At 26.9% G+C, this 21,026-nt stretch overlaps 2 protein-coding genes and 1 long non-coding RNA gene across 4 annotated transcripts; 2 read left to right on the top strand and 1 right to left on the bottom strand.

Annotated features, from left to right (window-relative positions):
* The first annotated feature begins 32 nt into the window (after window positions 1-32).
* On the top strand, window positions 33-3,296 carry LOC124931438. 2 transcript variants are annotated; one of them, XM_047471897.1, is made up of 5 exons: window positions 33-2,051; window positions 2,126-2,273; window positions 2,341-2,586; window positions 2,655-2,973; window positions 3,056-3,191. In XM_047471897.1, the coding sequence occupies exons 1-5, from the start codon at window positions 298-300 to the stop codon at window positions 3,064-3,066; spliced, it is 2,478 nt and encodes an 825-aa protein (XP_047327853.1). In that variant the 5' UTR covers window positions 33-297; the 3' UTR covers window positions 3,067-3,191. The 2 variants fall into 2 exon arrangements, with proteins under 2 accessions (XP_047327853.1, XP_047327852.1); XM_047471896.1 differs by having other exon boundaries at window positions 34-2,051; window positions 3,049-3,296.
* LOC124931439 (delta(12)-fatty-acid desaturase FAD2-like) lies at window positions 3,275-6,168 on the bottom strand. The gene is made up of 2 exons (XM_047471898.1): window positions 6,005-6,168; window positions 3,275-4,688 (listed from the first exon to the last, which is right to left on the bottom strand). Exon 2 carries the CDS (start codon window positions 4,665-4,667, stop codon window positions 3,519-3,521), a length of 1,149 nt encoding a protein of 382 aa, XP_047327854.1. The 5' UTR covers window positions 4,668-4,688; window positions 6,005-6,168; the 3' UTR covers window positions 3,275-3,518.
* Window positions 6,169-20,301: 14,133 nt separating this feature from the next.
* On the top strand, window positions 20,302-20,917 carry LOC124928744. The gene is made up of 2 exons (XR_007098588.1): window positions 20,302-20,459; window positions 20,692-20,917. It is a non-coding gene; the product is annotated as an uncharacterized LOC124928744 (long non-coding RNA).
* The last annotated feature ends 109 nt before the right edge of the window (window positions 20,918-21,026 follow it).

Raw genomic sequence — 21,026 nt, forward strand, 5'->3', positions numbered from 1 at the left:
TTTGTTGGCCTGCAAAAATCAGTTATCAAATAACATTCCCAGTGAAGTTAAATTTTGTCATCACCTCTTTGTCTTTCTTTCTTCATCTTCTTCCTCTGTCCTTTTGCCTATTGTAAGCTTCTTACAACACCTTCTCTCTGTCTCATATACTAACAATCAGTACTCCAATGGCCTTCCAGCACTTATTACTCTCTCTGCTCCACTGCAATCCTACTTGTTTATTCCTTAACCGATTCATTCCGCTGATCGATAATAACATTCACAATTCAACAACACCAAGGTGATTTTGGATGCAAAATGGCGGCCATGTCATTGGAAGAATTACTAACCAAGGAAGGTTTTAAAGGAAGGAAGTTGAAGATGTTATCTAGAGCCTCCTTCGCATCAGATCCAGTTGGAAGATCATCGTATCACCGACAACCTCCTGCATCATCGTCTTCTTCTTCTCCTTCTTCACTTGTGAAAAGAATCCAGAGGACTAAGTCTGATCTACCTTGTTATAATAGTCATTTGCCAATGAACAACGAGACGAGATCTAGGGGTAAAGCCGCACAGAAAGAAGCGGTTGAAAGACATGAGGAGGAGAAGAAGAAACCGCCAAAATCAGGTAAAAATCAATTTAAATCTAGATCATCCAGCTTTGTGCAAAATGGAGATACGTTTTCTAGTGACAATAATCACTGGGAGAATATCATACAAGAGACGTCTTACAGTAAGAATGCCAGAAGCTTTGGTGGTAGCAAAGGTCAGTTGAATGTTACGGACGAAGAACCGCCTCTTGATGAAATTGCAGTTCAGGCCATGATATCTATCTTAGGTGGATACACCAAATGCTTTCTAAACGATGAAGAATTCCGATCATCACTTCGTCACAATTGCTTTGCTTCTCTTAATTCTGTTCAACAACAACAACAACAAGACCTTATTACCACCGATAGTAAAGTCATAGAAAATCTCGAAGAAGCCATTGAAACAGTAGAAAGAGCTGCTGAGAATTCCGCAACCGTAAAAGAACTGAAAAGAGCTTCGTTACAGCTCAGTGTGATTACAGGCTTGAATTCCAAGGATCTAAGAGACGGCTTCACATCAGGAATTCCAAATTCAATGTTATCTTCATGTGCTCATCTCTATTTAAGCATTATTTATAAAATCCAGAAGAAGATGAGAATCTCAGCAAAGCATCTCCTCCAAGTCTTCTGTGATACACCATATCAGGCGAGAAAAATGTTGTTGGCCGAGGTGTGGGATCATCTGTTTTATCCTCATCTCTCGCATCTGAAGATTTGGTACGAAGAAGAAGCTAATTCGTTAGCAGATTCACCAAATAAGATGAAGAAATTAAAGCTGGTAGAGAAAGTTTATAATGAAAAACTGGATTCGGGAACTCAACAGTTCGCAAGCTACTACAAGGATTGGTTAACAGAAGGAACTCTTGTTCCTGCCATCCCGTCTATTCCAATCCCCTCTACTATATCAGTTCATAGAGTTCTTGAAACAGTAGAAGACGGGTTTGAGTATCATTCAGCTCAGAGAATTCAGTTTGGCGGTTTTGACAAACATCCGATGGTTAGTAAAAGATTATATGATTCAGTTTTCAGCCATTCACATAAGCCACCAGAAGTTGTTGAAATCCATGAAGAGATTGACAATAATATTGGAAGCTCAGATAGCTCCATTATTGAAGACAAGCAAGAAACCACCGAGCCCATTGAAGAATCAAGCATCCCAAAGGATTTCATATGCCCACTTACCGGACTTGTGTTCACTGAGCCAGCAACGTTGGAGACTGGTCAGACTTTTGAGAGATCTGCCATTGCTGACTGGTTGTTAAATCAAGGAAAAAGAACATGTCCAGTTACAGGGACAAAACTCGAATCTCAATCCGTACCTCCAGTAAACTTCATCCTTAAACGAGTTATCGACGAATGGAAATCTGGTTTCTTTAGAAATAATCAAGCTTTTTCCATATTAGAGCAGCTACTTAAGAGCAATCAAACTAAGTCGGCTGAAAATGCAACTTCTTTGTTGACAGAACTAATCTGCATGAACAGGTATGAGTTTTCATTTTAGCTTTCGTTTAAGTCAGCTATAATATTTACAATGTCGCTGTTGGTTGTCATCTCAGGAGGAAAGACATGAATATTTTCTTGAGTGGTGGATTAAAGAAAGAAGAGATATTAAATATGATTAATGTTCTGCTCCAGTATCTTCTGAGGTCTCCACTCGAGCAAAGGCCGATCATTGCTGTGCTTTTGTTACATATTGATCTTATGGTATGCTCAATATTCTCAAAGTGTAAGAGTCTTAGAGAAAGATGCATTATTATTATCATTGTTGCAGGTTGAGCATGACTCCACGGAGAGCATATGCAGAGAGAAAGCAGTTGATGCAATCATAATGGCTATGGATTTGAGTTTCTCAAATGAGAAAGTTCGAGTTAACTGCTGTAAAGCTTTACTTATGTTAGGAGGACGTTTCTCTGCTTCTGGGAAGATAATGACAGAGGATTGGATCCTCAGGCAAACTGGATTTCTAGAGAATAAGGAATCAAGCGTACAGTCTGATGAGGAAGATATCCCTCCATTGGTAAGCTTTCATAAACTTTTTCTTTTAAGATAACTTTGTGAAGAATAATACTGAATCATCATAAACAGGATGACGACGAAGAAGAAGAGACTAGTAATAAAACCTGGTTGAGGAGTGTGTCGGCATCACTTATCGGCTATGGGGAGAAATCGTTCTTGGATAGTATTTCAAAATGTCTGGCTTCTAGAATAAGGGATTTGGTGAGGGTTTGTCTAATCACAGTTGCATGGTGGAGCTCTGCATTGGATTCTTGCTCCAACATAGAGTACCAGCTTTCTGCCTTCTCAGCTCTCATATCGCCGCTCAAGGAATGCCTTGAAAATGGCCATTGTTTAGAGATTAAGATCATTGCTTCTATGTGTCTGCTCAATTTCAGCAAAATTCCAGGTCAGTGGCACAAATATTCATTCAAGCTTGTTTACGTTCTTTTCAACAACTGTTGATGATGGTTGGGTAGTACAGAATGCAGGGTGGTTTTGATGACATTTGCAGACGAAATTGCTGCCACTCTTCAAACTATTGCAGATGTAACATGGACAGCCAAAGAACTTCATGCTGTTTTATGTGGGGAAGATGTAGATTAATTCTTATCAAATCTGGTAAGAGTCCTGAAAACTTGAAATCTCAAGTTAAATGTAGTCATGCTGTGCTATCGTACTTCAGACAAAAAAAAACATTGGTCTTAATATATTCAAAAAAAAGTTTCCTTAGATGCAAGAAAATAACAAGTCTTCAAAGATCTTCCAAAATAGGAAGTAACAGACAATTCTTCTTACACTAAAACAACTGAAATAAAGACCACATAGCGACCACAAACAAACACTACTCAGACAGACAACACAAACACACACATTAAACAAACTCTACCCCCTAAATCTGCTAAACGCTCAAGCAAGGGTGGGGTTTGGGAGGTTTCTTTGAATCTCACCTTATTAAATCTTATTATTGTACCAAAACACTCCTTTTGTCTGGCTACTCTCATCAGCCTCCACATAAACACACTCCCTCGCTTCCCTCCACACCGCACTAAAAAACGACGTACTATCAAACCTATAATACTCACCCAATATTGGCTTAATCGCCTTAGTCGCTTCCATCGCGTGATAATGGGGCATCGTGGAGAAAAGATGGTGCGCCACATGAGTATCGGTTATATTATGCAACACCTTGTTCAATATCCCATAATCTCGATCAACCGTCGCCAAAGCCCCCCTCAGCCAATCCCACTCTGACTCATCGTAATGTGGCAAAGCTGGATGGGTGTGTTGGAGAAAAGTGATGGTTACTAGAAATGCGTTAACGATCAACAAAGGCACCCCGTAAATGCATATCAACCAAGCGAGTCCTTTCGCCATCAAGACCTTATACAAGAGGTAGGAAATGGAGACGATACCGACGTCGGATATGTATATCTGAAGCCTCTCGCGGTCGTTGTAGATGGGGGAGTTCGGGTCGTAATGGCACGCGAATCGGTCGTAAGGGCGACCGGATACATTGAAGCAAAGGTATAACGGCCATCCGAGGGTTAGGGTGATGGTTATGGTTAAGAGGCGGCCGACTGGGTTGTTTAGGTATTTGGAGTACCAACCGAGCTTTGATTTGGGTTTCGGGACGAAGACTTCGTCGCGCTCGAGAGAGCCCGTGTTGGAGTGATGACGGCGGTGGCTATACTTCCAGGAGAAGTAAGGGACCAATAGAAATGAGTGGAGGACGAGACCCACGGTGTCGTCTACCCATTGGTAGTTGCTGAACGCGTGATGACCGCATTCGTGAGCAATGACCCAAACACCGGTTAGGACGGAGCCTTGGAAAGCCCAGTAAACAGGCCATGCAACGAGTTGGTAGGGCTGGGGAAGGAGTTGGATGTAGGTTGAGGCAAGGTAGTAGAAAATTGTTGCGAGTGCGAGATCATAAACAACGTAAGAGAATGAGCGGATGAGAGAACGGTGAAAGCAGTGAGGTGGGATGGCTTTCTTCAGATCACCCACCGTAAATGGTGGCTTCTCATGTGGAACTCTCTTTTGATGGTGGGATTGCTTCTCAGACTTAGTCGGACTCGTCATACGCCCACCCGCTCCCATCTTATACCTTTCAACCTAAACCTGAACAACAAACAAGCAAACAATATGAACTTGATTTAGAAATGGACAAGATTTGGAAAGAATATACACATGCATACAAAAGAATGTTTTCAAAGTGAAATAATTGAAACTGAAACTGGGATTTCTATTTGTGTGGTGGACATTCATTTAAGATTAGTATCCAAAGCTCAAAGATGGCTAATGATCTAACTAAACATGCCATGTGCTGCTGTGATGTGTTCTGCAGCCAACCCATATCTTAACTAGTGGGATTCCAAATAGATCAATCCTCCAACTTGAAGACAAGAAAGTAAACATATACTCAAACAAGAAAGTTAAACTATTCTAAGCAATAAAAAAGAACTTATCATGTCAATTAATACAATGGAATCAACTAATAAAAAAATGAGGTGGATATGACATGAATCATGATAGAGAGCACTGAAGTAGATCAGGCAAGCACGTCGGACGGCACATGTTTTCCAGAAGGTGTCCCACACAAAAAGAAGACAAATTTGAAAACACAAAGTGATTTGGACCAGTTTTTAATATTATTTAAATATATTCCAAACAAAAAACCTTGATCACAAAATTGAATTATTAAGAGTACAGGCCCTCTAAGGTAAGGTGCATATAAGTCACTCAACCTTCTTTGATGTATCAATCCACCTAATAGGTACAAAAGAATAAAAAGTAGTGAGCCATCCAGCTAAAGCTTGATGATATATTTCTTTTCCTTTTGATGTTGATGTCCACTAAAATTCCATCTTACATCATTTCCATAATCAAATATATAATAATAATAATAATAAGGTTTGAGTGAATCGATTCATAAGAGTTGGATTCAAGATATCACAAGTAGAATAATATATATGTAGACAAAAATTTAACCTGATTTATTTCTGTAATGAGTCAGACCTATACACTTATTTTTGGAGCTACTACTAATAGAGAAGAGATAGACAGATCCAACCTAAGAATGCAGTAAACCTAATAAATCTCTGCAATACAGACAGATGCAACAGAAAAGGAAATAAGATATTGAAAACGTCAAAGACAATGCGGACACAGATGCAGAAAGTCGTCGATTAAACGGGAAGCGGAAAGGATGTAAAGGAATCGTCGAGTTAGATTATCGATTAGCCAAGTTTTCGATTGGAAAACAACATTCGGTATTGAATCTATAGAATCTGAAGGATAAAAAAGCATAAATCTAAACCTATCGATTGTTCAGATCCGTCAACTTAAGAAATCCTAGCCATGCCGAAATGCGCAGCTTAGATAGATAGATTGATTATGATTCGTAACAGCAAAAACACGGTAATGCATATCGATACCTGGATAAGTAATTAGAAGCGCTCCTTCTTCTTCTTCCAGCAGCACCTACACTTGAGGAAGAGAATCTCTCTCGCTCTCTTTCTCTCTCTCTCTCTCTCTTTCTTTCTTTTTTCTGTATTTCTGATATGAGAGAGAGAGGGGTGAGGTTTACGCAATGGAAACCCTCTCTCTCTAAATAAGCGCCCTCGGCCCAACCCCCTTCATGCACGCTTGTAACTGTTTTAATCGTCTAACACGCGGCACTCTATCATTGGTTATTACACGTTGGACCAAAGAATTGCTTCACCCGATTATTGCCTCTCTTTTGACATAAATAATAAATATTTATATAATAGTGCCCTTTCAAAATTAAAAATAGACTTAATTTGAATAATATATATATAATAATTTTACTAAATAATAACATTATCACTGTATTATATTAATAGTTATAAATATCATTCCGTTAATAATAACAATAATAATAATAATAATTCCCTTCACAAAAATATAATTATAATATTTAAATGTAATTATGAAACAGTAAATATACTTTATAAGATTATAATTTAATAATAAAAATTGTTAAAATAAAAATATTTTTATTTTTATTAAATATTTTTAGATCAAAATAATTTCTAGATAAATGTGTTTACCAAACATGATTAATTTTTTATTTTATTTTGATAAATTAAAAAAAAATGTATCAAATAAATTCAAATACTAGTTACTCAAAGAGATAACATAATTTAATAATAAAAAATTAATAATAATTAATTCCCAAAAAACCTTTATGTTGAAATTATATTATTATCATTTTCCTATTTGACTTCTTTTACTTTTTAAACAAACATAAGATTTCTTTTAGTAAAGTTGGAATAATATATATAGTTATTAATCCATAGACTGAAAGGCATAAACCTGATTAATCATTCATATAAAAAATAATGAGATTATTTTAATTTTTTTTTATCATCACAATCTTACTTACTTTTAAATATTGTCAAAATAAAAAAGTAAGAGTAATTCTATTTTTATTTAATATAATATATGTGATTAATTAAACAAAACTTTTTTAGGTAAAAAGTAATAAAAAAAATATTTTTTGAATACATATTTTCAAATAAATATAATTCATTTTAAATTTTATCAAAAAATAAATTATAACACTAAAATAACTAAAGTGAAAAGAATGGTTCATCAAACTATATCATATTAATCTTCTTTGTTACAAAAGTAATAATAAAATAAAATAAAATAAAACAAATAGGTTAATTTTAAAATGGTAATATGTATATGGAAAAAAAATCCTATAACATTAAGCTAATGTGTATCTGGCTGGTTTGTGCTTGAAAACGACCTAAATAGTAGTTTATGATTTCAAACGGAATAAATTATAAAATTGTGGAATACGATTTTTATATTTTTATTTCTAAATATTGTCAACTAAATAAATAATTATTACTATATCAAGGGTCTTTATCTTGTGATTCGTATGGGACCCACCATAAAAAAAATGCCCACATAAATTATTGCGAAAAATTAAATTTGAGAGAAGGAACAAAAGGACGAAAATACCCTTGCATGTGAATTTAAAATACAAACAAAATAGATACATAAATGGTAAGTGGACCAATTTGTTAAGGGTTCATTTGAGAGCTTTCAATGACTGCTGCCAAATAATTTAATGCCCTCTCATAACACAAAAAACGAGGTTTCCTTTATTTATTTCTAAATTAAATTATTTAAATAATTTAAACATTATTTTTTTTATTTATTATATCACTTAATTAATTAATTTTAATTTTAAAAATATTATATATTTTAAATTTTATTTATATACTACTACATTTTAATTTTTTTATCAAAAAATCATAACATCCTTAAAATCATTATTTATTTATTTTCTTAATTTTGTATAACCATATGCCAATCAAGCCCTAAACCTTGTTTACAGATTATTGTAGTTATAGCTTTATAAATAAATAAAAATTGAATATATTATTTTTTTTAAACAAATTATCAATAAAAATCTTGTTTGGCTTGGATTATCAATAAGTTTGTATTTTTTATTTATCAAAATAACTCTAGGCTGGTTGATTATTTAAATAAATATTGTTTATTTAAACATTATTGTGTGACGGTGATTTTATAGAGGTGTTTTTTTTTATAATTTTTTTTAAAGTAATAATATATAATAATAAAATAATTTATTTATTTTTAAATAAATAACATTTTAATTAATGAATTGAATAATTAAAATAATATTGAATTTTTTAAAAAAAAAAACAACCAAACACTTTTTGTTCAGTTACTTTTAGCTTGTCATTTGGTTTAGAGAAAGAAATTTAAGTAAATCACGGTGTGCTTTGAATTCCGATATTTGGTTTCATTTAACAAAACATTATTAATCAAAAAACTGTTATAGTTTAATATAACATCTCAATTTATAATGTGTTTCGAGAAGTCAAAGGTGATATACATCACTTGCATTTCAAATGAGTGAGAGCAATTTAAAGTTACTTTAGAAAATAAATAAGTATTTGAAGTCAATTTTTAAATTCTTCAAAAGTTTGGATTTAGATGGTGGGTGATCTCGAAGTCAATTTTCAACCGTTTGGATTTAGAATGATGCACGGTTGGTTTAAGACTTTAAGATAATGAATCAAATCTTGAGCATCTTCAGACTTTTTTTGAACTACTGGGAGCGGAAGATAACGAAAGGGAGACTCCTAACTAAATAATAACACAAGGTACCCATTCAATTTATCATATTAGTCGAGTCGATTCTATTCGTTCTTATCTATAGATAAAGCAAAAGAGAACCCTGACCATAGAAAGGTATAGAATATCCAAATGAAAGTATTCTCAAGGTCTCAATGCCAAGTTGAAAGCAGAGAAACGATAGAAAACATTTTAACTTAAGAAGAAGGAGTTTAACCGCCAATATACCTTTTTTTTGAAAGATCACATCTCCCAAGGCAAAGAAAAATAGACCATTTAGTTCGAAAAAAATAGCCTGACATTTAGTATAATGTTCGATCGATTCGTTTATTCCAAACCACTATTGTCATGACAGTTGTGGAGGTCTTATCTAAAATCCTATTGAGATAATCGGGAATTTAGTAAATTTTTTTACCTCAAGACTCGATATTTTTTATTTAGTTATTTTTTTTTTAGTATTTTAGCATTTTGTTTTCGATGTGTTCAAAAATATTACAGACCAATCATTTTATATTGGTTTTTTAGTTGAGCCATTTTTATTTCATATTTTAATAAAATATTTTAAAAAAACATCAAAGTATTTGTTTATAAAAGAAAACATTTCATTTGTTATGAAAAGCAAAAAAAACAAAATCCAATCTGGTGTGGTTAGACTCATTACATAACAAAATATTTAGAATTAAATTAATTTCACAAATTAAATAGAAATATAGTTTAATTCAAATAAAATTCATACTTAGAATTAAATTAGTTTCACTAATTAAATAGAAATTATAGTTTAATTCAAATAAAATTCACACCAAATTTAAATACGAATGAATGATGAAATTTAATTCAAATGAAATTTACACTAAATTTAAATTTGAGTTAAGTTGAAATTTAATTAAATGAAAATTAATTTTTTAATGATTACCATTAATATTAATGTTTTGAATGATGCAATTAATCAATATTGTTATTTGTTAGTTTAATTATAAAATATTTATTGCAAGAGATCTAACTTGCATTCTTTTAATAAAAAATGTTAATGGAAAGAAAATGGAAACAGTTAACAATACAATTGATGGACTAATCACACTGGATTAAAGAATTGAGGAATGGTTTTAGGATGATATATCCCTTCACTTTAATTATTTTCTATAACATTTTTTATCTTATTATTCCTCATTTTAGAATTCTAAATTTTTTTTTTTGTGAGTATTGTTCAAGTTCTTGACTCGACTATCTCTTTTGAAACTCGGTGATTTATTCAAATATTTTTGTCATGTTTGATACTAAATTCGTTGTATTTTGCGATAAACTTCCGCACAAACAAACAAGAGACGATTAAACTGTTTTAAGGAAAATGTGTCTACATATGCATCAAATCAATATTGTATTGCGATGATTTTGTTATTAGTATATTTTATTTTATTTTATTTTTTTTATAACATCATATTATATGTAACTATTTTTTTTTAACTTAAAATATAAAATTACTAATCATAATTTCCCAAACCAAGTACAAAGAGATTAAATCCAATATGGTCTATTTACCATGAAATAGACATCATCATGTTTTAGGTTTAAAATTATTTGAAATTAAGTTTAAATAATATTATTACAATCATAATTATTTTTAAAATTTTGACAAAGTAGAAGTGCATAATTATTTTTAAAAATTTGATAAAATAAAAGTGATAATAATTTTATTTCTATTTAATATGAAAGATATAATTAAATTAGATAAATAAAAAGTATATATATTTTTTTTTATAATTTTAAATCATATTGTAAGAAAAAATATTAATCAAAAATTATTTACCATATAATTTTTTTTTTAATTTTTTTAACAAAATGATAATTTTTTATTTCCAAACTCTTCATTATTTACATCACAAACTATTAAAAACATTATTATTTTAATTTTAAAAGAAATAGGATATTTTATTATACATTCTATCATCATATTCACTCTTCAGATAAATTTTATACTAATAAAATTCAGATATCACATTTAAAAAACATTAATTGTATATTATATATATAATTAAATAATAATAATAATATACAAATTATATTTAAAAAATTAATTACATTTATTCAAATAAATAATATTATTTATTTAATTATAAATATAAATTCACTCTCTTCCTTACAAAACTATATAAAAAATATTATTTATAAGAGCATAAAATCTTAAATAAATTTATAATTATAAAAATGAATTGATTTAAAATTTTAATTAAATTATACTTTTTTTCAACTCAACAGTAAATTTAAGATTTAAATTATTTTAAATGAGAAATATAATCATATTTTTCTCAATAAATAAATATATGTATATATATAATAAAGTTTTAATTATTTTTATAAAAAAAATAAAAACATATTTAGATTATTTTTTCAGTTTAAAAAATTAATATTTTTTCGAAAAAAATAAAAGTATTGTTAATTTTATAATTGTTTTAAGAGGAGTGATAGAGTAAGGGAATTTAATAAGGGAATTTGGTGAGGGAATGACGTGGCATCATCACCTTCATTGGTTGGAAAAGGTAAAAGTAGGAGGAAAGAGAGAAAAGAAAGAAATTATTTGATTTTTTCAGCGAATAAAATTATGCCACGTCATTCCCTCACCAAATTCCCTCACCAAATTCCCTCACCTAATCATTTCTCTTGTTTTAATTAGAAAACAGTAATAAAAGGGAAAATAAGAACGTTAATCGTTTTGTCTATTTTCAGAAGAAAATAAAAACAATTAAAATAGGAGACAGTGAGGGAGAGACGATTACATCCACACGTGACAGAGGAGAGAGAGAAGGTGCCACTGTCATTTACGTCCTCGGTTTTCGTGGCCAGCTGTCACTTTTCTCGGATTTAAATAACAAATTCATTATAACCACTTATTAATTCATGTCAGAATAAATTTATCTATTATTTTTAATTATTTCTGGCCTAGAGGTAAAATGCTGAATTATTTATGGCCTATGCTATTTAATAGTTTTTTTTTTTTATTCAGGTCAAATTTGTTTGTTTTAGTTTTCCTCTGTTTATTTGCCAGAGTTCATTTGTAATATTGTGGTCGGGAGGACTATATTTTATTTGTTTAATTTTCCGTTTTTATTTAATTCTATTAACTTACTTGTTTTTTATACTACTTGATTCAGGGTATTAACAATATTATATTTGTTTAAATTATTATAGTTTATTTTTAGTGCTGATTATGGGATAAATGATTTGGTCAAAAATTTAACACAACAACTCAACAACTCTATAGTTAGGTCTTAGGTGGGCACCATTTTTTATTTTATTATTTTGTACGTTAAAAATGTGACATAATTCTTTCATTTTTTACTTTAATTCATTATTTATTTCTTATTTATAAAAATAGACAAAATTTTACGTTATCATTCATAGTTTTTCCAAAAAATATTAAAGCTTTTTTTTTTTAAGTTTACCTAAACTTTAGTTCCTAGATCCGTCTCTAAACTCATAACTATTAATATACGTTTCTACAAATTTTTAAAAAATGCACTTTGTAGTTAGGATGACTTGGTTTTGTTCTATTAAAAAATCAGATGACTTGGTTTTGTTAGATAATAAGATCAGTTCAATAAGTTAATAGCTACAAACTTTAAATAAAATACTTAGATATTAAGTTATAATAACTTTAAAAAGCACATACAAAAATATCTCAAAAGTATGCGTAGAACGAACGACTTTGACATTAAGGGTTTGTTTGAGGAAATGGTTTTTTTTTTGAGTTTTACCTAAGTTTTATCCTAAAAACTATGAAAAAATGGTTTTTAAAATTTGAAAATTAATTTATTTTTTGACTTTAGAAGATATAATGTATGTAAGAGAATAATAGTTTAAAAAAAAAAGATCAAATTAGAAAATAATTTTAGTATTTAAATAATAAAATTATTTAATTTGATAGCTGATAAAATGTTTGAATTTTAGGATAAAAATTAGATTTTATTCCAAAAACTCTTTCATCAAACGAGCTCTAAATATAGATATATTTTAACACTTGCACACAAAAGTTATGGCTCAATTCAATTATTTAAAAATAATTCAAATAAGATTAACATAACTAAAGTGATACGAGTGGTTCTTAAATATTTTCACATAAAACACTTAAATATAATTAAAATCAATAATGAAGTTTTAATTTTGTTTTCTAGAATAAAATAAAATAAAATAAAATAAGTTTTATTTGTATATATTTTTTAATTCCACTTAAAATTAGGGCCGAATGAGCACGAGCAACTCGGTCAAAACTTGACTTTGATCGAGTTTGAGCCGGCTCGTTTAATATTCGAGCCGAACTCGAGCTCATATAATGCTTGTTCGATAGTTTGTCGAACTTTTTCAAGTCTGATAATATAATATAATTTTTTAAATATTAAAATTTAAAATAATTTTTTTCTCTCTTTTAAAAGCAATATAATAGACTCAATCCATATTATTATATTATATTATCTAAAACAAAATCATAATTTTTAGTGTATCAATAATATACACGACTCTTCATCTATTCCTTCTTTCTCTACATTGCCATTTCATCTTCTTCTTCACCATTTCATCTTCTTCTTATCTTATTATTATTCTTCACTATTTTATTTTCTTCTTTTTTCTTCTTTACTATTCTTTTACTTATTGATAAAAGGTTGATTTAATTTTTCATATTATTTTTTATCTATAATATTTCTTTCATTCATTCACAAGAGTTACAGGTAAATTAAAATTTATCTATTTTTGTTTTTATTATAGATAATTTTGATTTTATTTTGTATTATGAGAAATTTATGTTTATTGAATAAATATAAAAAACACTATACTATTATATTATATTATATTATATTATATATATATATATATATATATATATATATATATATATATATATATATAAAAGTATGAAATTATATTAGAGGTGGTATAAATATAGAAATATTATTATACATAATAATTTTTAATTTATATTAGGGTTTGATTAATGATGAAAAAATGAACGTAAATAAGTTTATAATAATTAGTATATTATATACAATATTGAATGAGATAAAAAAAAATATTAATATATTATATATAATATTGAAAGAGATAAAAAAAAATATTAATATATTATATATAATAAAAAGTAAAAAAATGTTATTATATATTTTATATAGAGAAATGATTAAGTGAGGGAATTTGGTTAGGGAATTTGGTGAGGGAATGACGTGGAATAATCTTATTCGCTGAAAAAATCAAATAATTTCTCTCTTTTCTCTCTTTCCTCCCACTTTTACATTTTCCAACCAATGAATGTGATGACACGTCATTCCCTCACCAAATTCTCTTACTCTATCACTCCTTTTTATATATAATATGAAGGGATAGAAAAATGATATATATTATGAGAAATGATTAGGTGAGGGAATTTGGTGAGGGAATGATGTGGCATAATCTTATTAGCTGAAAAAATCAAATAATTTCTCTCTTTTCTCTCTTTCCTCTCACTTTTACATTTTCCAATGATGGTGATGTCACGTCATTCCCTCACAAAATTCCCTTACTAAATTCCCTCACTTTATCACTCCTCATATATTATATATAATATATTGAGAGAAAAATGAATTTATAAGATTAATAATATATTATAATATATAAAAAAAATAATATATTCTAATTATAAACAAATTAACAATTTTTTTTTATACTTGCACCTAAATAATTTAAATATATATAATAATATTTAATATAAAACATATTTAATATTTAGTATCTACATTTTAATTTTAAATATTTTTTAATATGTATTTTATATTAATTATTTTAAAAAATATATATATATTTATATTAACTATTTTTAAGTTTAAACATTTTATATTGACTGCAAAATAAGTACGTGAGTTATACTTGAAAAACTGAATTAAAATAGATTAATATATTGAATGTTCAAACAATTTATATTATTTTGTACTTTAATTTTGAAATTTTATGTTTTAGAATTTTGATTAGTAACGGTGGTTAAATATTTTTGGAGTTTGGACTATCATTTTTTAAATTATGAATATTTATGATTGTTTCATATTTTTATTTTAAAATATCATATTTTAAATGTTAAATAGGTATGAAAGTTTGATATTTTCATTTTGAAAATAAATGTTGATTTTGGTTCGAGCTTGAGTTTGAAAATTTAATTTTAGTTTAAACGTACTTTTCGAGTCGAGTCGAACTTGTAGGTTAATAGTCGAGCTCTAGCTCGAACTCAAATTTATAAACTCGTTCGATCTCGAGTTCGAGTCGAGCTAATAAATACTATTATTAGAGTCGAACTTGTGTTCAAGCTGGTTCAAACTCGATTCAGCTCATTTGCAGCCATATTTAAAACTTTAATTAGTATAAGTTTTATCTTTTAATTATTTTTAATTGAATTTATCTACTTTTATTTTTATTTTTATTTTTATTATAAAGAATAAGTTTAAACTCACTAAAATAATTTAAAAGGGATAAAAACAGTGTCTACCAAACAAAATGTCAAATTCTTAATCATGTAAATCATAAATGTAATATTTATTATCTTTCTAAATTAAAATAAATAAATAAAATTCAATTTAACTAGCACAAGGTTTTGTCATGTAACTATTTTAAAATTTAATTTGTATAAATTTTAACATTTCCATGTGGTGGATGCGGCAAACTAGGGAGAAAAAAAAAAAGTTGTGTTTGGTCTTCTTTGTATATAATAATTATTATTATTTTTTGGTATGGTTTTAGGTTTCGTTTGGATTGAGGTTATTTATATTAAAATTATTTAAATATTTATTTTGTATAAGATTATAAAAAAGTTAGATTATGGGAAAGAAAAAAATTTGTTTAAAAAATATATATATTAAAAAATTTAAAAAATAAATGAAAAAATAAAAAGAGCCTTAAACCATCTTTTATAAATAAATCAAATATGATATTATCCTTTAATAATTTTTTTTCGCTCAATCGATAAACATTCATTTTCACATGTTTAACTTTTTAATTAAGTGTCTTCTTATTATTTAAAAAATTAAATTAATTTAATAATTATGAAAAATTATAAATTATTAAATCGAAAAGTAAGAACTTAATTGATAGTAGATATCTTCAATCATTGTTTATCTTCTATTTATTAACGGTAAACTTTAGTTTTTCCTCTTGAACAATATTTCAATACAATATTTAATGTTTTTCTAAATTTTTCTACATATTTTATTCATCCACTATTGGTTTTACAAGTTTTTAATACAAAATTTGAGAGAATCTATAAAGGTAAATATTCAATTCTATTATTATCAAATAATTCAAATAACTTATATTTGTATGAATATAAATTATGTGGAGATTCATAGACGAGTGTACCTCCCCTTCTTTCTTATTTTTTTGATAGCTATAGTCAGAAGAATAGCAGTGACTATACAATACTTCATTTTCTTAATCTTAGAGATTGGATCAAGGTCTCTCATGGAAGAATTGTAAGGTATATAACATAATAACTTAGTATCTTTATAATTATGAGTTACAAATATTATTTAATATAGTTGAATATAAATTTATTATAATTACATATATTAGTGTAACATCTTTATAATTTAATAGCAGTGATAAGGGGATGAAGTTTGAGAGAGAAATGACGTATTACCATATCATTGGATGAGAGAAAAGGATAGAGGAGGTGAGGAGAGGAAAGATTTGTTAATTTTTCAGCCCATCAAAATGCGTCACATCATTTCCTTTCAAATTTCTTCTCCCAAATTCACTTACCGAATCATTTATCATAATTTAATGTGTAATTTTAATTGGTTTAATTGTTATTTAAAGTTCAAATTTGAATATTTTTATTAAATAAGGCTCGAATTTTGAATTTTGTCATATAATATTCAAACTATAAAAGAAATGGTCATTTGATGCTATTCCCAAATGGACTAAAGGTTCATTATCTTATTTTAACGTATCATTTATTCTAATTAATTTGTCACGTTTTTAAATTAATGATATATAAAAATGTTTTTGGCATTTTTTTTAAAAAAATTGAATATTGTTTTCGAGATTTACGCATATTAATTTGTCAAAATTAATTTGGGTGACTAAAATATGTATAATATCAGGAAAAATTTGAGAAAATTTGAATAGAGAGATTTTATTTATTTATTCAATAACTTTGTAACGAGCTGTGTAGAGTCTACCAATTTGAACGTATTTATGTTTTAAATAGTGTGTTTTTTTTAAAATATACCATCAAATAGAGTTTGAATACTTTAAATAGGTTTAATGTTGAAAATAATTGAAAAAAAATTCAAAAAAAGATAATATCATCACCTATCATACTAAAAATCATTTCTTAAAATTTAATATGATTTTTTAAATAATTTAATATATCATTTAAATTCAATAATATGATTTTTTGACACATTTTGACAACTTTATATACAAAAATAGAATTTTACGACTTTATAAACAAAATTGAGACTTTACTCCAACTTTATAAACAAAATTGACATTCTTTCCAAACATTATTTCATCAACAATTTATGTTACTCAATCAATCAGGTATTTAATTCATTTTTAACCAAAATACCCATATTTTTTAATATATATATTAATAATACTTATTATTTTTTTTTATATATAAAAAACAAATCTCATTAAAATTATCACTCATCAATATTGTATAAATAATTAAAAAATTATTTAAAAAATTCCTATCATAGTGTTACCCATATTGACATACCTTTTTTCTAAGATTTTTTTTGTACTATATTTTCAACTACTTTGTTCTGATATTTACATGATCACAATTTTTCCTATCCTTGAGACAATGAAAGACTTGTCTTGTTTGTTAAGATATTATGGATTTAATAAAAATAAAAAGTATTTGATAAAAAAAGAATTATTATTAAAAAAATTTTAATGATGAATCAATAGGATGAAATAGAACTTAAAGGCAAGTTTGGTATATAATTTTGTACTCAGAAATGAGAAAGAAAATAAATTAAGGTGTTTTTATAGGTTTAATTTTACAACTTGATTATTAATACTAAAAATCATTTGTTACCCTTTAAGTTGGAAAGAACGAATCTTATTTCACTTTCTCTTTCTCTGGCATAATATTTATTTTCTTTTCCACGTTGACTTTGTATAATTAAATTACTCATATTTTATAGTTAAAATAATATTTTTATTTATATATTAAATGATTATTTCAATTATTTAAATAATATTTATGAATTATATAAAATTAAATATAATTAATAAAATTATATTTTAATAATAATCCGTAATAATATAGCTCTTTATATATAATTAATTTTAAATATTAATAACAAAATTATAATATATAAAATAAAATATAAAAACTTAAAAAAAATATATATATATTTTTTTGGAAAACGAATTAGGGTTATTTTATTTAAAAAAAACTAAGAAGAAAGAATTAGACATGATTATTAGAAAATTTAAATATTAAATATTTTAATAATTATTATTAAAAAAAAAAACATACTATATGATAATATATGTTATAAGGAAAAGTTATATTTAACTTTCGATCCACTATTATAGCATATACCATTTTGTACTCTTATAACTGATATTTTTTTTATTTGTAATTTAATATATATATATATATATATATATATATATATATATATATATATATATATATATATATATATATATATATATATATATATATATATATATATATATATATATATATTATAGTTTTAACTAAAATGCATTTTTCTCAATTATACACATTTTAATTCCCTATATCTATCATATTTTTATTCACATTTTTTTTTTTATTTCAACAAAACGATCCCTTAGTAACTCATGCATTTGAAATTTACACTTTAATTATTTATAAAATATATTATTTTTTAAAACTCAGAAATATAAAACCAAACCAGCTCCACTTCATCAATTTACAGTTCATATTAAGTTTTTTTTTTAACTATCATCTTATATTTGCTTTTAGTTATTCAGTCACCTAATTTATTATATTAATTTTATTTATATATTTTACATTTATAATTTTTAAATATGTATTTCAATTAATTAAAATTTAAAATAAATAACTTTTTCATCAAATAAAAAAAATCCTTTCTAAATCCAACAAACAGCACTAAAAAACATCTTGGATTTTGTAGTTTTTTTTTTTAAATATTTAATATAAAAATAAGTTATTTTGAAATTTGTTTAAAATAAATTATTAAAATATTATTTTATATTTAAATTTTAAATTTAATAAAAATCAAATAATAATATTTTGTTATATTGATTGATACAACGTGATAGAGAAAAAAATAACTCATATCAAACTAGCACCAAATAATTTATTATATACATAGAGGAGGGATAAAAATAGAAAAGTTGGGAAAGAATATAGACGAGAGAATGACATGTTATCACATGAAAAATATAAAGGATGAGAAAAAAGAAAAAATTTGTTATTTTTTCAGCCAATCAAATTGCACTACACTCATTCTCTCTCAAATTCAATCACCATAAAAAAAAAAAAAATAAAAGACGAGGACAGATAAAATCGAAATATTTTTTTTTGTTATTTTTCTAAGAATGAGATTACCTCTCCCAATATTAAATATTTTTTAATTTATTTATGATAACACGGTGCTGCTTGTTAATTATATCAATAAAATTCCAACTCTAAATATCCAAAACACGTTATAATTTCAAACCACTTAAATCTCTACTTCTCTCTCACACAGACACACTGTAACAGTAGACATTGACACATCGGCTTCATTGTCACGAGATATTTGTAGTACGGTGTTTTATTTTACTTCCTTATTTGCATTTTCCCACCCCCATATATTTCGGATTTTATATTAAATATTTGTATTTTCCCACCACATATGTTTATGATTTTATTATTTTTATTGGGTTCAAACTATTATACCAGTTTATTCATAATCATAATTTTTCTCTGCTTATTCTCACAATTAAACTTAGATAATTAATGTATGTTTCTGCATCATATTCATACGCGACTCTAATGAATGTATAAAAGAGGTAATCACAATAATTTGAAGTTTTTTTTTTAAAGTTGTATCACTCTTTTGATTAGGGTTATTTAATTAAAAAAAAGTTTAAAATTATTAATATACAATGAAACATATTTTTTAAATAATTCAAACAAAAGCTTAAACATAATCTATACATTAATAATGGCCAAGTAAAGTAAAGTAGCCTTTTGCAATTGGACCAAGGGATTATGTAAATTAGTTTTCATTGCAAAGGAGATTAACTACAACGTTAATATCAATTTTCATTTTGGAATGAATTTTTTTCATCAAAATTATATCTGAGATAGAAAGTTGGATGTTTTATTCCCACTATAAAATGCTATAACTTAAAATGGGTCATAAAAGTCACGCACACAAATATATGGATGATTAAATTGAGATATGATATATGTTTAATTATTTGAAAATATTTATCCTTAGAAATATATATAATTAAGTAATTGTAATCGTATAGACATGGATATTGTTAAAAAAAATGAAAAAAATAAATAAAAAATTAACTTAATAAAGACATCTTTATTTGAAAAGAGAGAAAATAATGTTATATTTTAATTTCTTTTGATAGAGAGATGTTGAGGGTGCTTCTTTATCTGGGTTTCGCCTGCCTCTCTTCTCCATTTTAGGTTTAGGTTTAGGTTTAAGTTGAGAAGAACACAGTGTTTATTTAAGTCAAAGATATTACCCACCGGGCCATCACCACAGCGTAAGAAATCTTCAGAGAAATAACTGTTAATTCACTTGTTTCTGTTTATAATATATGTTCATCTAATAATTTTGTTTCTATTTATGTTTTCTCTCCTGAAAAACAACTGTTTTTAGTTATATAGTGTTACTTTGTAAAATTATTTTTATAATGATCTGAATCAATGAAAAAGGCCTCTTTTCAGGCTGTTGTTATATTTGCTTCTTCTTCTTCTGATGTTTATGTTCATCAGATTCAAAATGAAAGATGCTGCCTGAGATGATATCTTGCAAGTTTTTATCAAACCCATGGATCCATTCATTCTTGTTTTTGGGTAAGACTGTATATTATGTTTCATGTTTCAGGTTAAAATTTACACAAGACTTTGGACTTTGTCTGTTAGAGAGGCATGCATATCTTTGTTTTAAATTAGGATTCTTTGTTTTCTCATGATGTCATATACAATATCTGATTTGGGATATGGATCATCTTCTGCTCGATCTCACTCAATCCTTTCTCTTATCTAGGAAGTAGATGATGAATCATTCATTCACTTTAAGAATAAAATTTCATTATTATTTTCCTTCC

Source organism: Impatiens glandulifera, chromosome 3 (assembly GCF_907164915.1).
Source record: "Impatiens glandulifera chromosome 3, dImpGla2.1, whole genome shotgun sequence".
Classification (NCBI taxonomy): domain Eukaryota; kingdom Viridiplantae; phylum Streptophyta; class Magnoliopsida; order Ericales; family Balsaminaceae; genus Impatiens; species Impatiens glandulifera.

Excerpts from the sequence above, each read along its gene's own strand:
- LOC124931439 (XM_047471898.1), bottom strand. The coding sequence starts at position 4,667 with ATGGGAGCGGGTGGGCGTATGACGAGTCCGACTAAGTCTGAGAAGCAA.
- LOC124931438 (XM_047471896.1), top strand. The coding sequence starts at position 298 with ATGGCGGCCATGTCATTGGAAGAATTACTAACCAAGGAAGGTTTTAAA. Across the intron at positions 2,587-2,654 it reads AGGAAGATATCCCTCCATTG|GATGACGACGAAGAAGAAGA; the intron begins GTAAGCTTTCAT and ends CATCATAAACAG. Across the intron at positions 2,974-3,048 it reads CAATTTCAGCAAAATTCCAG|AATGCAGGGTGGTTTTGATG; the intron begins GTCAGTGGCACA and ends TGGGTAGTACAG.